Here is a 16,297-nt window from a genome sequence, read left to right as displayed (position 1 = left end):
TCGTTAATGAAATGTCACTAGATGATACAAATGTCATCTCAGTACTTCCAGTCGATGCTGAAGAGTGGAAACAGCCGCTGATCGACTACTTAGAGCACGGAAAGCTTCCAGATGATCTTAGACACCGTTCCGAAATACGTCGACGAGCACCTCGCTTCCTTTACTACCAAGGAACACTCTACCGACGCTCTTTTGAAGGACTACTCCCGAGATGCCTAGGTGAGGAAGAAGTTAATCAAGCCATGGAAGAAGCACATTCAGGTGTGTGTGGGGCATATCAGTCTGGACCAAAGCTACATTTCCAGTTTAAAAGAATGGGTTACTACTGGCCGAGCATGGTGAAGGACTGCCTGGAACACGCCAAAAGGTGCCAAGCCTGCCAATTCCATGCCAACTTCATACATCAACCGCCTGAACCATTACACCCTACAGTTGCTTCATGGCCGTTTGACGCATGGGGATTGGACGTTGTAGGACCAATTACGCCAAAGTCATCTGCAGGGGAAGCTTACATCCTAGCTGCAACAGATTACTTCTCCAAGTGGGCTGAAGCCATACCTTTAAAGGAAGTAAAAAAGGAAACTGTTGTTCGTTTCATCAAGGAGCATATCATCCACCGATATGGGGTGCCTCGCTACATTATCACTGACAACGAAAAGCAGTTCTCCAACCGACTCGTGGACGAGCTTTGCGACAAATACAAGTTCAAGCAGCACAAGTCTTCCATGTATCATGCTCCGGCTAACGTCCTCGCGGAAGCATTCAACAAGACGCTGTGCAACCTCCTGAAAAAGGTAATCGGCCAAACAAAGAGAGACTGGCATGAAAGAATAAGTGAAGCACTTTGGGCATATAGGACTACACATAGGACTCCTACCCAAGCTACACCTTATTCTCTCGTATATGGCGTAGAAGCTGTTCTACCGCTCGAAAGTCAAATTCCCTCATTAAGGATGGCTATACAAGAAGGCTTGACTGATGAAGAAAATGCAAAGTTGCGCCTTCAGGAGTTGGAAGCGCTGGATGAGAGAAGGCTCGAAGCTCAACAACACTTGGAATGCTACCAAGCACGGTTATCCAAGGTATTCAACAAGAAAGTCCGCCCAAGGTCTTTCCAAGCCGGAGATCTCGTGCTGGCATTGCGTAGGCCTATCATTACAACTCATAAGACAAAAAGCAAGTTCACATCAAAGTGGGATGGACCCTACGTAATACAAGAGATCTACACCAATGGCGTCTACTTAATCATGGCAGAAGACGGGTTGAAGATCGAACCCATCAACGTCAGATTTTTGAAGCGCTACTACCCCTAAAGCAAACGCACCACGCTCCTGGCCCGCAAGAGCATAAACTGTGTACGGCAAAATCATAATCAAAACCATCACTCATTTGAACTACGTCATGACTTGATCCCTCCTCAACCAAGCGTACGTAGGCAACTTGAAACTTCAAAACTTCAAGTACAGTCACATCATCCGGAAAAACAAAAAAAACAAAAAAAATTTGGAGAATAAAGAGCAAATTCAGGAATGCAAACACTTTATTTCTTTAAAGGAATGATTTGGTTACAAAGCCGTATTACAAGGGTGAGCATCACACCAACGTCACCACCGAGGGAAAACCGTGACCAAAAGGCACTACACAACGAAATCCCGCTACAGTCTTTTGCACAGCACCACACGGTAAGAAGTGACGTACTACAACAAGCACCAGGCAAAGAACACGGTTGTACCCACGTCCTACTCACTCCGTCACCAATTGCAAATTCACAAAAAGCTGCCACCAATTGTAAACCTGGGTAATCCGTCAAAATAACAAGGAAAGCCATGAATGCAGTGAGAACCTGTAAAAAAAAAATTGCAATTTTCTTTGTATAAAAAAAAATTAAATTATAGTTTCTTCCCAATTAAAAAAAAAAAATATATATATATATATATATATGTATGTGTGTGTGTGTGTGTGTGTGTGTGTGTGTGTGTGTGTGTGTATTCTCTGCCCAGTGCCATCATCATCCCCAGCTCGCTCGAGCAGCCGGATTCCACTAGCCCAAATCCAGGCCCAGCTCTCGAAGTCTCTACTCAAATTCAACTTCCTGCTTCTGTCCTTCGCACTATATAAACCCATGGCGGCTGTTATCCTCTCCGCTCTCAGTCCTCCAGCCTGAAGACTGGGCATCTTTCTCTCTGCACTAATCTCACCGGAGGTAGCACGGAGATCCCAAGTGGAGCAAAAGTCGGCTTGTGACATGGCGTTTGTGCTAAATTGCGCCGGCGGTGGGTCCAGCGGTAAGTTAACGTGCGCCGTGGGTGTTTTGCGTGTGATATGTCGCTGGTGTGCTTGATAATACCAGCGACGTTGGTTATAAGAATCTCGCGGTACAGAAAGTCGGTTTAGTACCCAGGAAAACAAGTGAAAAAGATTCGATCGTCGGACGGTTGGGGTTGAATCAATCGATCAGTTGGTTTTCTAAATGGAAGGTCAGAAAAGCCACGCGAAGCTCACGAGGACCCAGTCGTTACTGCTGCGGTCGTCGCCGACGATTCGATCCTCCATTCACAGCTTCAATTCTGTCACGGAGGAGGACGTCTTTGCCGCCAACGAAAACCACCACTACGACGAAGAAGAGCAGAAACCCAAGAATACAATCCCGTACCGACCCACTAGAAATCTGGGTTGACCCGGATCAACCACCAGCACCTGGCGATGGCCACCGTCACACTCTTCACCCTCTTCAGCTTATCCGGCTTCTTCTTCTTCTTCTTCTACCTCTGCCGCGAAGAACTACCCACCTCTGAAAACCTCCTCCTGGCACTGGTCTTCGTCGCCTTCATGCTTTTGTTGGCGAACAAGAACAAGAGTCTGATCAACCGCAGCATCTCCGTCCTCAAGCATTCCTGGGACGAGAATGCAAAGCAGTGCTGCTTCCACCGGTTCTACAAGATCATCGGAGGCGCGAAGCCGGTCCAGTGGTTCATCGGGTCGGACCCGAACCCAAACAAGACCCGGAAGGAGGAGAAGATCATAAGGGAAGGGGTCGAATTCTATAGCAATGAGGATTTCTACGAGGGGGAATTTCACAAGGGGGAGTGCAATAGCAGTGGGGCCTATAATTACTTGGTCAACGATAGAACCTGGAGGTGGAATGGTGGATGAAGCACTGGCCATTCTAGCAATACTCTCTAGCCACGGTGAAGGGAAAGCAGCCATTGGAGCTGCTGAGGCATTGCCTGTTTTGGTTGAAGTTATTGGGACAAGGATTTCTGATCCACTAGGGACAAATCCACCAAACCCCGAGCCGTCTCCATCTTCGTTGAGCTCTTCGTCCATGCTCTCCATTCTGCCCATCTACCCCAGTAAGATCTTCATGCTGCTGTATGGACAGTTTGTCTCTCTCTAAGGTTGAGCAGCGCGGCCTTCTCCCTTCGATCATTGACCTCCTCACGGCTGTGCTCCATCTTCAGCTCTCCAAACTCCATAGCCGCAGCAACAGAATCCACTAACTACCTCAAGCTCCTCACTCCGGCCACCATGGTCAAAATCGGCGAAGAACTTCAGTGACCGCTGTCAAACGACTAGCCGATCGTGAAGCTCGACGCTTTGCACTACCTCCAAGCTCGACTCCAGCTCTCTGTCCGTCTTCGTCCTCCTCTGCGAGCCATCTCTTTCTACCGATCAGCTTCAGCAGCACGTACACCCCTTCCTCCTCCGTCTTCTCTCGGACTCGGCCTGGGTTTTCACCCACAAACCTAGCCTTGCAGAGCACCATATATATATAAAAAATAAAATAAATAAAATAAATAAATAAACAAAATAATAATAAAGAAGAAAAGTATTGATGGTGCCAGGCGCACCAAGAGCAATTATACAAAAAAAAAAAAAAGAAAAAAAAAAAAAAAAAGAAAAGATGATGCATGCTACTATTAGCAAGTCAAAAGAAAAAGAAAAAAAGGGTAGCGGCGACATAATTATTGCAAAGAAGAAAATAAGAAGAGGGTTGTGCATGGCACCACTTGCAAAAGTCTAATTGAAAAAAAAAAAAAAAAAAAAAAAAAAAGGGAAGGCGACATAATTATTGCAAAGAAGAAACTTGCAAAAGTTTGATTAAAAAAAAAAAAAAGGGAGGGTGACATAATTATTGCAAAGAAGAAAATAAGAAGAGGGTGGTGCATGGCACCACTTGCAAAAGTCTGATTGAAAAAAAAAAAAAAAAAAAAAAAAAAAGGAGGGCGACAACATAATTATTACAGAGAAGAAACTTGCAAAAGTTTGATTGAAAAAAAAAAAAAGGGAGGGCGACATAATTATTGCAAAGAAGAAAATAAGAAGAGGGTGGTGCATGGCACCACCTGCAAAAGTCTGATTGAAAAAAAAAAAAAAAAAAAAAAAAAAAAAAAAAAAAAAAAAGGAGGGCAACATAATTATTGCAAAGAAGAAAATAAGAAGAGGGTGGTGCATGGCACCACTTGCAAAGTATGAAAAAAAAAAAAAAAAAAAAGGAGAGCGACATAATTGTTGCAAAGAAGAAAATAAGGGAAGGATGGTGCACACTTGCAAAAGTGTGTTTAAAAAAAAAAAATAAAATAAAAAAAAAAAAAAAAGAGGGAAATAACACATCTTGGTGATATATATGTTTTATCTGTATTTAGCACAATACACTGAATAAAATAAAGCATGTCCATTGATCTCCGAGAAATTACAAGTGCGTACAAAAAAAAAAAAAAAATAGAGAAAGATGGAGCTTTCACAAAGTTTGTTCAAGTGAAGCCCCACAACTTGGCAAAACTCCAGGAGTGGGAGGCATCGAAGATAGATCATTCGAGGCCTCAATACTTGGTGGAACGCTAGATGACGCAGGAAAAAAGTGCCTCTGGAAGAAAGCCGCAAACCTTTGACGGTCACTTTGAATTCGACCTTCAGATTCTTGCAGCTCATCAAGCTTCCTCTTCATGCTCGTCGAATAATTATTTGCAAGCACTTGCAAACCTCTATTCTCGCGCTTAAGCTGTTGGATCTCTTGTTTAAGATTTTCCACCTCCGCCATCAATGATTCAACTTGACGGGATCGAGCAAGTAGGCGTTGGCCCATGTTGGACACGGAGCCCGCACACTGAACACTGAGAGCTAGGGACTCTTGAACGGCCAACTCATCGGACCGTCCTGAAAGCAGCCTACTATCTCTAGGAGTGAGGAGGTTCCTAGCTACTATTGTAGCTGTTGTTGCATCCTTCATCACGGAGTCTTCACCTGTAAGAGGGCCACTAGAAGATAAGAAAGACGGACGCCATACATTACCCTGACGCGGCGCACCCGTATCACTGCTGAGACTCAAATCTAAGCAAATGTTAGATGGGTTAGCCATTTTCAAAGGTGTTAAAAGAGAAGGGTTGGATGGAGTAAAATCTCAAAAGGCCGTTAAAACAAAATACACCGGAGACGATTTTCACGAATGGGCAATCTTCAAAGTGTGCATGTTGGAGGTGATCGATACCTCTATAAAAGGAGAGGCGACACAACCACCGATTCAAAAAAAAATTGAAGAGACACCACTCTTCAAATCTTAAAAGCCAGATTTTCCTGCGTAAAGTTCAGCAACGCTCTTCAGACACAATCTCGGCTTTTCAGATAACACGTGCAACTTTGTCAAAGATCTCTGACAAAGTTGAAAACGCATGGAGGTCATTATCCCAACTACCACACAATTTTTGCCTCTATAAAAAAAGAAAGAGGAACAGGGTTGTTCATTCAGAAATCGAAGAGGCGCTTGCTCAGAAATCAAATAGGCGTTTGTTCAGAAATCGAAGAGACGCTTGCTCAAAAATCGAAGAAGCGTTTGTTCAGAAATCGAAGAGGTAACACCCTCCGAACCTCAAAAGCTGGGCCGCTTATTCAAGGATCGAAGAGTCATCACTCTTTGAATTTCAAAAAGCCGGATTTCCTGGATCAAAACTTTTGTCGACAATGGGAAAGGAACAGTACCACCACTTGCTATTGGGAAATCCCTATATATGTCGACCTTCATCTTTTATGCCAAGGCAGACCTGCAAAAAAATGCCCAACTCTTCCTCACCTCTAAGGGCGCACTCCCAGCAAAGCCTCTCGAAATACTCAATTTTCTTCTTCCCCAAAGAAGATACCAGATGCCTGGAGTACAGATGAGGCAGGAGGAAACGGTAGATCGAAGCATGTGGAGACAAGCACAACAAATATACGTGCTGATTCATTCGCTGCTTCTTCAAAAGCAAAAGTATCTCATATCATCAAGGGCGAAAGCAAAGGTATCTCATATCATGCTTTTTCCCTGTCTTTTCCTTTGCCCTTGTTCTCACTTGCCAAGACAAGGACAGAGAAAGTAATATGTCGGAACCTCCACTCACACTTGCGCTGCCACCAAGAAGTGAGGGTCTATTCAAATGCAAGGTTTGCATTCCACTCATGTATCAGAGGACAAACACTACAAGAGAAGATGCCAAACCTGCATAAGGAAATACCACTTCTGTAAAGAGAACAAGTAAGGCAAGTGAAAATGATACATGTGGAGACAAGCACAACAAATATATGTGTTGATTCATTCGCTGCTTCTTCGAAAGCAAAGAACCTTTGCCTGGTTGCTTACCTAGCGTTGCTCTCGAGTGCTCGTCTTCAACTGTTGGTGAGTCTTGAATTCCCTCAGCGCATACTCCAGGACAGGTGACGGAGTGTCGGCTCTTTACACTGAAGCTGCCAAGCATGGATGAATTACTGAGAAATGATGCCCTGAAAGACCATTTAAAGGCAAAGGGTTGCGCACCACCTCGGGCTATGTAAAAGAAACAAGCAGAAAAGAATGCGGTACAAGGAGCTGGAACAAATTGCTGGAGCGCAACACCTTCCCCTGCAGAACCATCCAGACAGAGGAGTTTAAGTCAAATCCAAGCTCGACATCATTGTTCTAATCAAAGAGCTCGAGAAGCCTCAACAACCCTCCGCTGGCGCCGTTGCCAAAAAGCAAAGCCTCGCCCGCGCGACGCTGTTAAATCGTCAACACTTCTTCAAAAAGCAAAAGTATCTCATATCATGCTTTCTCCATGTCCTTTCCTTTGTCCTTGTTCTTACTCGCAGGGCAAAGAGAAATAGAGCAATCAGCTGGCACTTGGAGTCAGTCTTCCGATCTGGAACCGACTACCTGGAATCTATTCCCTGGTTGCTTACCTAGCGTTGCTCTCGAGTAGTCATCTTCAACGGTTGATACACTTCCAGAGAAGGGACCACATCTGCTTGGAGAACAGCTAAGACGAGTGACAATGAAACATCAATCTTGTGGATCGTCAGCAAACGCAACAACTGCATATGCTGAGTCATCCTCCAACCCTCTTCAAATATGAATTGGAAAGATTGAACAAAGAAACAGGTCATCACCTCCACCTCGTGCTTGCCTGCCATGTGTCTGAATCCTGAAACCGCTCATGGTCTTATTTTCACTCAAGATCAAGCCTCGATGGCCCTTGAAGAAATCACAAGTCCGATTCAAAATCAAGTGTTCACCACCCTTGAATCAAATTCAACTCCAGATAAAAGAAGTTAAGTTCAGACCTTCGGGGGAGACCAAAAGAATCCTCCAGCCCAGTTCAAGATTAAGCCTGTGGAAAATCAACGATTGGAGGAAACCAGAAAATCTTCCAGTCGAACTCAAGATCAAGCCTCGATGGCCCTTGAAGAAATTTCCAGCCCAATTCAAGATCAAGCCTCGACGACCCTTGGGTTGACATCTACATTAAGGGACTTCAAAACGCATCTTCTACACGTGACAAGCACATGTCTACGACGCGCCTTGAAGTGGGGGCATTTGTAGACATCAAAATTTCGGTGAAATGAATGTTGACCAATAATTAAAATTTCAACGCTCACGTGTCACATAAATTTTACATGTAGCGTGTGACTCAACGAAAAATCGAAATAAATTGGAAAAGTCATCAAATAGGACAGGTGTCAATACCTGGCAGAAATGATTTATTTCATCTGATTATTTAAATCCAAAAATCAAGTTTTGGAATTCTATAAATAGGAAGCCAAGGCATTCATTTTGGGGGGGGGGGGGGAGAAAGAAAGGAATTTTAGAAACCTACACCAAAACCTTGAACACTTGAAACTCTAAAGCTCTCAAGAAAATCCCGAAGGATCAAGAAAACACTCTTCGTTCTTCGTCAAATCCTCCTTCAAGGTCAAGCTTCAAGGTCAAGCCCCAACGGCCCTTGAAGAACTTCCACCGACTCAAGATCAAGCCCTGACGGCCCCTTGAAGAAAGTGTTCATCATTCATCATCCGTTCATCCTAAGATCAAGCCCCAACGGCCCTTTGGATCAACAATCTTAAACAAACCTATACACCCATTCTTCAAGATCAAGCCCAACGCCCCTTGAAGATCCATTCATCAACTGTTCATCCCTAGATCAAGCCCCGACGGCCCTTTGGATCAACAGCTCATCCACAAACCTACACCCTACGAAGATAGAATCAGATGATCCAATTACAAAGAGATTGTAACCCTAAAAATCATTAATATAAAAAATATATTTTGTACACGTATTCTTGTTTCTTGTTTCAGGAATTTTTCGTGTTTACAATCACAACTGGAAGTAATCAAATCATATTGCAATTATAGCCATGGTTTCGAAATTCCCCCTAGCTAAGAGGGGATTAGTTCCTCATACTCACAAAACAAAGATTATTGAATTTAAACATTGAAAACACAAGAAAGATTACACCTAAAACGTTCCAGCAACTCCAACTCAAATGGCATGCACGTCTAAGGGTTCTCCCTCTTCTTCCTTGCTGCGGCACAAGGTGTGGTTGGTGGTTTTGGGGTGATGAATGGTGTATTCTTGCTTAGGATGATGAATGATGGTTGATGAATGTGAAAAGTTGCGGCAGGTTGTCTATGGAAGTGAATGGATTCAATGAATGATGTAGAATGGTGTCTAGGGTCGCGGCAAGGGGTTTTCTGAATGGCATGAGGCTTCTCCCAAAATTGTGGCTGAAAATATGAATATATAGGTTCGGCCAACCCTAGGGTTAATTAGATTAGGGTTACAACGTAGCAGATTTTAAGGATTAGGGCCCTAGGGTTCGGCACAAGTAATTTAAATCCACTAAGGAGAGGGTTTGGCCCAATTAATTTCAGAAAATGATTTGTATAACCCAAATCCACAAGGAATAAGGCCTAATAAATCAGAATCCACAAGGGAAAAGGGATAGAGGGGTGCGGCAAATATTAGAGGGAAAGGAGAGTGGATTGCAAGGTAAGGCAAGGCTTTCTAGAAGGGAATAGGCGCCACCTTTGTAAGGTTTCTAGAAACAATGTGCTTTGTGGCTGATTTGGGACTTCTAGAAGAGAATGTTTTTAGAAATAAGTTCTAGAAATATATATATATATATATATATATATATATATATATATATATAGGTCCCTTGCAGCTAAGATTAAGGCATGATAAGATAGGATAAGATAAGATAAGGTTAGATAAGGTAAGATAAGGTTGGATAAGGTTTTGGATAATGTTTCCTCTTTTGAGCTGATTCCTTATCTTCTTTGTCTTTAATTTAATTTCTTCATCTTCTTATTAGATTCCTAGCCTTTTGAACTCCAAATTCGTCCATCCATATTGGCCCATACATGTGTTATCCATTTAGTGCCCAAAACTACTCCAAAGTGCACCAAAATGCACTTTCTTGCTACTTTAACCCTTTGGACCTACAACCATACGAAAATAACTTGAAATACTACATTAACTAAGAAATAACAACACAAATGCACAAGAACAAGCTAACTAAGTCGCCTAAATATGCTCCTATCAGTTACTTGTATTTATCTTTCCCTTCTATGTTTACACCCCGTCGAGTCATCTAGTTAAGCTACCCCCTAAACCAGCATCTAATTCAACATTCGGATGGACATTGAATGGCCCTACATCAGTTAAACAATTTTTTTTTAAAAGCAATACTTCTACGCTAAGGAAAATAAAGCGCGAACTTGGGACACAGTGAATTGAAGAGAAAGACTAAACCATCAGGGTAAAAAATCTACCACTTGCAAACAAAATTCTTGGTTCAGAAGTTGCAAATGGATTTGCATGTTGCTTAACCAAAAGAAATGTTCTCACTGATGATCGGATGAAGTAAGCGTTGTTAGAACAAATACAATTGTCTCGTATCAAAAAAGTAATAGTACTCAATAATATGTTGCATATTAAATGGTAGATCTTCCTAACCAGTATCGACCTTTTGCTTATTAAGGGAATGGTTTTGCTAAGCTCCATGCAGATCCATAATTAGTGGGAAATTGTGAAAGGAAGTCAGAAAATTAACCGTTTCCAAAGATAAAGATTCGTTTGCTTAAGATGTTATTGTCTTCATTATAAAAAAAATAGCATTTGTCCTCAGAGAAATGGGACTGCAAACAACATCCTCCCTGAAAACCATGCCATCTACGTACTATAATTAAACTGGTTTTACAATACCATCGCAGCATTCATACAGACACCAAAATAAGATAAGTGTTCATACAAACAAACGATTAAGGGCTGCACATATTCATATATTCTTCTTTTTTATTTTTTATCCTACAAGTATAAGTTAAGATTGAATTTTAATGGAATCTTGTTCTTGTTTTGTATGGACTGGAAGGTGACCCTTCTCCTGCAAGCTCTTGACAGTTTCATAGAGGGCTTGTTTGACTGGTGTGAACTCCAACCCTATGTCTCGTAGTTTCTGGTTTGTGAACTTATATGGTTCTACTTTGGGTTTCCCATTATCTTTACACCTGCAAAGTATATGTGCGACATATTAATTTAATCATACAATAAAAAAGACCAAGTTATAAACTAAAAAAATGCAAATATATATGTCACGGGTGGGAGCGACTATCAACTAGTAATTTAATACGGCAATAATCACTGCCTTAGACATATACTCCACAAAATATATAAAACAAGGAAACCAATGAGTAGGAATAATTAGTCTTCAAGACTAAGTATTATTTCCTGAATTTTTGTTTACCCACTTCATTTCCTCAACTGGGACTTAGTAATAATGTTGGAATATTAGCATCTATATTTCTAGGGTTATACTATCTACGTATTCATTTTTACTTCTTACGCACTCCTCTCTATTTTTAATCATCGGATCGAAGAAATTGAAAAAAATAATAATAGATAAAATTTAACAAGAATGTTTGAAAGGTGGAAAAGAATGTGTGAAATGCACTACCCATACTCCTAACATCATTGAGAGCACTTAATGTTGTATTCCATGGAATTAGATCCTTTCCAGATCCTCTCACTAGATATCTTAGGGATCAATAATAACAACCGTTCATCAAGGATCGTGCGGCCACAATTTTTTTTATTTTTTATTTTATATATTTTTCACGCAAACTGCTTTACTTTTGAAAATATAAAAAATATTTAATTATAGCCACACGATCTTTGATGAGCGGTTGGTATTAATTGATCCTCCGAATTCCCAGTGAGGAGATCTGGAGAGGATCTAATTCCGTATTCTATGAAGTTGCATGCACACCTAAAGAGTAATTTATGAAGACTAAATTGCAAATTAAGTGATGTATCACTACTAAAAAATAATCACCTTAATCAATACTCAAATAATAATCAAATCTTCAATTTTTATATTATTTAATTTATAATATTAAATGTACATATTTATTCTCCCTAACTTTTCACAGACTTAAAAAATGGATAATTGTTAGGTAAAGACAGTGACATGTTGCAAAAGAAAACAAAAACTAAAGATAATGTCAGCGTGAGGTGGAGTATTGTAGTAGGTAAGGACTCATTAGCTCCACAAGTATCTTTATCCATCAGAGTTTCAACTTTTTGGGGGTTCAAATTTTCAATATGCCCCGTCCTTAGTGTAGACATGTCAGATGTTAGTATACCTACTACTGCCCCACACCCCCACACCACAACAGGACTCGAGGAATCAAAAGCTTACACATGTTATGTCAAGGGGGCGTTGAGGAGGGAGCAAAAAGTGCAGTTGCGCAGGGTTAAGAGGCCTTCAAAATTTTTGTATTATGTAATAATATTTTATATTTTTTAAAAAAAAAAATTATTTTTGTTGGCACTTTAAAACCTCATTATGCACCTTTTATAAGTGTAATTTTTTTCCTAACTAAATATAAATATTTAAAGTACAATGAGATATTTTGTGTGCCAGTAATAACATCCTAAAAACGATATGTTTTTCAATTTTATTATATAATAATGTTATATGTTCAAGTGAAATTTTAAAGTCGAATTCTCAAAGATGGCCCTGTGTCTTGCATCAAATCATAAACTAATCCTATGATTTTAAATTTATTTTCTCAGCAAAAAAATAAAAAATAAAAAAAAATAAAATTAGAGGTAAAGAAAAATTCATATCATTATGTGTTGGCGGAGATAAAAACCCAAAATTGTGAAGTTGAATGTTTATTTGTAGCATGATCAGAAATTACTCAAAAGTAAAGCCTAAACATTTATGATCTGGTATGGCTTATGGTCGTCGTCACTACAATTACAAGTAGTTCTGTTAGGTTCAATTTCTCTTTTCTGTTGATTGCATGGTCTTAGTCGGTACAGGAATCATGTCCTTGTTACTGCCCATAAACAATCCGTAATGTTAATCGAAATCATAGAGTATATAAAAAGCACCGTCAACTTAATTAGAAAAGTGCTTAGTTTGCTAGTCATTGTCGTCCACCCGTCCCACGTTAAATCAATGACTTAAAAGTCGTTTACGTATGCATAATAACGACTGCAATTAACATTTAATTTTAACAAAAACCAAGCAGACATCTTATTGTTATACAAAAACCAAACCTAACAATAACATTAATAACAATGATAAAAACAAGAAAAATTACTGGTATACTCAGTAAAAGGGTTTGAAAAAATATTGATAATTAAGGACAATGATGTTGCACTTACTTGTTGGGAATAGGGTATTCCGGGAAGAATTTGGCCAGGATTTCCACAACGTCACCACGGTGGAGCACACTCTCAGCACAAAGGTATCTGCCGGAGACAGAGGGTGTCTCGTAGACCAAAATGTGAGCCAGTGCGACATCCCTAACATGCACATAGGCTTGAACTGAATTGGCATAAGTCTTGGTCGAGCCAGTCAGGTACTTGAGGATGTGAATGATGCTGGCATTGACAGTTGGTTGTAGAAGTGGTCCGAGCACCAGCACTGGGTTCACCACCGCCAAGTCCACCCCTTTCTCTTTGGCCTCCTCCCATGCTGCCTGCTCTGCCACTGCTTTCCCATAGCAGTACCAGTTCTGTAATTTAATAAATATTTTTTAATTCATTATTAATTTATCAAAGTAATTATTATTATTATTTTTTTTTTAGGAAAAAAGCTTCTCCTATTAAACAAACTAAAAGATACACGAATACAAAGCCAAGGCCCAAATAGTACACAGAAACAAGCAAAACACGAGCCGAAAAAGACGAATTACAAAGGGTCAACCAGTAGTTGAAGCCCAAAACGCACAGAAGAGCTGACAGTCACCAGAAAATTCTTCAACATACGCCCTCGGTCTCGATCCGACCAATTCCCTGTCCACAACCAAGCAACGCCAAATCAAGTGCAGCATCTCACCTTGATTTCCTTCCCTAGCACAGCCATAAAGGAAGGATAGGTAGCAACGAAGCGGAAGAAGCCAATGATGAGGATGAAGTTCATGGCAATCCACGAACAACACTACCGGTAAAGACAGAGACAGTGAGAAGGTGGTGGTAGTGAACAAAAGGAGAGAAGGTCTATCACGGAAGATCCTCACCAAAAGGGGAAAGTAAACTCTCACAAAAGGAGAGAAGGTCTATCACGGAAGGAGAGAACTATCAAAGTAATCTTTTATGATGGGTTTTTCTATTGATTTTTCTTTCCAAATTGTTTGTTTTATATTTGCTAACAGAGTAGGTTACTTTGGGCTGTTATGGGTTTAGGATTAGTTCATTTTGCATGTTCAGCCAAGTCTATATTCATGCATCCAATTGACCAAAAATATTTCTAACTATTCGTTGATTGTTTTCCAACTTTTGATCGGTATGTATGTGTATATTTTCACTTATTTTTTGGTGACCTTTAGAAATTATTTATATATTTTACAAAAATAATTTGAAAAGCAACAACAAATAACATATTCTGCTGTGTTCTATCTAATATTCTACTCAAGAAAATATAACCTAGTGGGCAAAAAAAAAAAAAAAGAAAAAAAAAAATATATATATATAACCTAGCTAAACTTTAGCTCTTGTATCAAAAAATTAGTTTCATATGTCACTTAGTACTACAGTCTAATGGTATTCTTCACTTGTAAGTGAGAGATCTTAAGTTCGATTATTGTCAAAGACGAATTTATACTATATTATTGCTAGCCTATTATGAGGCTTAACCCAATCCCTCACTTCCTTAGTGTAGATAATATCGTTTGTTAAAAAAAAAATTAGTTCCATATGTGGTCCAATAATTTCCTAGACAAAATAAGCAACTCATGTTTGTTTGAGTACATCAAATATCATTGCCTACCATTGAGCATGTATTATGGATAAAAGAAATAATTAGCACTTTATTGATGAATATGATTAATATAAATAAGTGATTTTTGTGTTAATGAGAAAAGAAATTATATACAATTATGATTGTCCTGACCTTGGTGTTCTTGCAAAATTCAAGATCACTCCAACAAGACTCGTCGACCACCACTTCAGGACCCCTGGAGGGGTCCATGTACACCGCACCAATTGACGATGTGAAGACCACCCGTTTCACCTTGGCTTGGGCCGCTGCTTGAATCACATTCTTGGTTCCGTTCACCGCCGGCTCCACCATTTGTTCCTGTATATACATATTAGGTCAGTCAAACTAATTACTACTAATTTTTGGATTGCATAATTTTTTATTTTTTTTCTCCTTTTTTTTTTTATTTTTTTTTTTTGTTAACAACTTGTTCAGTGAAGTATGACAACAATTAAAATGAAGACATGGTCATTCTGGCGTTCTGAATCAATAACAATATATTACGTGTAAATCTCTTTAACATAATATGATATTATTGTCTTAAAACACTATGATAACGGTACGAACTATAGTCTCTCGTTTGATTGGGTTTCAAGTCGTAATACTTACGGTTGAAGGATCCACAAAGCGATCAGTTAGTGAAGATTAGAAACGTATGGGTTTGGTGTGGTAAAAGACTAAAGAGAAAAAGCGCGCACATTTTCCAGTATTTTCTCATCAACCAAACAGAAACCAAAAGTGAAAGTAAGGGAAAAAGAAGGCTCACTGGATCATCCGTGACAGGTGACGCTGTGTGAAAAACTCCATCACTGCCGTTAATGGCTTCTTTGAGGCTCTCATAATCAAGGAGATCAGCTTTGCACAAACTTAGTCTCTCTGTAGCTCCTTCAAGCTCCCTCAAATGAGCATTTTTGGGGTCATCTACAACCAAAAAACCATAAAATAAAAGCTATATAAATACAAGAAACGAATAAACATGTCTCAAATCTATTGAATGGTTTGAAATCTGTCAAAGGAGTGTAAGCATTTAATATTGGATTTGGGGAAACAGATAGAGAAACAAAGGCCTAAAAGGTGTTAATGATTTGTACATAATTATTTACCTGGGTTTCTCAAGGTTCCTTTAACAGTGTAGCCTCTTTCTAGCAATAGCTTCACCATCCATGAAGCAATGAAGCCTCCAGCTCCGGTGACACAAATAGTTTGGCCGTGGCCGGAAACTGATAAGCTATCGGCTGGCATCTTGGTTATTTGCTTTGTTTTCGGACAATATACGATATAGATCTTTTTTTTTTTTTTTCTTTTTTGGGGTTGGTGGGAGCCAAAGAAGAGGGGATAAAAAAAAAGACGAAGTGGAAAGTTTAAAGTGTGTTTGTAATGGAAGAAAGAAGAGGCGCAAGACAAGAATAGCGGCTAAGTGGGGTTTTATAAGGAGGAGAGAGCCCACCAGACTCACCTAACACCAGTAAAAGATTTGAGAGAGAAGAGACAGACATAACTGTATGGCATTTAACCATTGCACTATCTTACAAGTGGAACGGATCGGAAGGAAAAATGTGACGTGAGTCGCAATACTTTTTACTTTTTTTTTCTTTAATTTGTAGAAAAATGATGTTTCAATTGGTGCTTTTGGTGGGGTTTTTAAATGAGTGGTTCTGGATACTTACGTATGAATGTAATCATATATTTTTACTACATCGGTTATGAAAAACGCAAGGAGGTCATATTTTTTAACCAC

The 16,297-nt window shown here is 39.9% G+C and overlaps 1 protein-coding gene and 1 pseudogene across 1 annotated transcript; one reads left to right on the top strand and one right to left on the bottom strand.

The window, feature by feature from the left end:
* Positions 1-2,390: 2,390 nt before the first annotated feature.
* LOC125477495 lies at positions 2,391-3,153 on the top strand (annotated as a pseudogene).
* A 7,288-nt stretch (positions 3,154-10,441) lies between these two features.
* Positions 10,442-15,921, bottom strand: LOC125477496 (cinnamoyl-CoA reductase 1-like). The gene is made up of 5 exons (XM_048584642.1): positions 15,663-15,921; positions 15,326-15,480; positions 14,692-14,877; positions 12,963-13,315; positions 10,442-10,795 (listed from the first exon to the last, which is right to left on the bottom strand). Exons 1-5 carry the CDS (start codon positions 15,799-15,801, stop codon positions 10,609-10,611), a joined length of 1,020 nt encoding a protein of 339 aa, XP_048440599.1. The 5' UTR covers positions 15,802-15,921; the 3' UTR covers positions 10,442-10,608.
* Between the last annotated feature and the right edge of the window lie 376 nt (positions 15,922-16,297).

Source organism: the organism of the source record quoted next, unplaced genomic scaffold (genome assembly GCF_019419815.1).
Source record: "Pyrus x bretschneideri cultivar Hongxiangsu unplaced genomic scaffold, Pyrus_bretschneideri_v1 Contig211, whole genome shotgun sequence".
Lineage (NCBI taxonomy): Eukaryota > Viridiplantae > Streptophyta > Magnoliopsida > Rosales > Rosaceae > Pyrus > Pyrus x bretschneideri.
Note: the sequence above shows the minus strand (reverse complement) of the source record. Positions and strands in the feature narration are given on the sequence as shown.

Bases quoted from the DNA above. Each gene is read 5' to 3' on its own strand.
- LOC125477496 (XM_048584642.1), bottom strand. From the start codon at position 15,801: ATGCCAGCCGATAGCTTATCAGTTTCCGGCCACGGCCAAACTATTTGT. The intron at 15,481-15,662 runs GTAAATAATTAT...TTTTGGTTGTAG, and splicing joins AGGAACCTTGAGAAACCCAG to ATGACCCCAAAAATGCTCAT. The intron at 10,796-12,962 runs GTAAGTGCAACA...TATACTTTGCAG, and splicing joins GAATACCCTATTCCCAACAA to GTGTAAAGATAATGGGAAAC.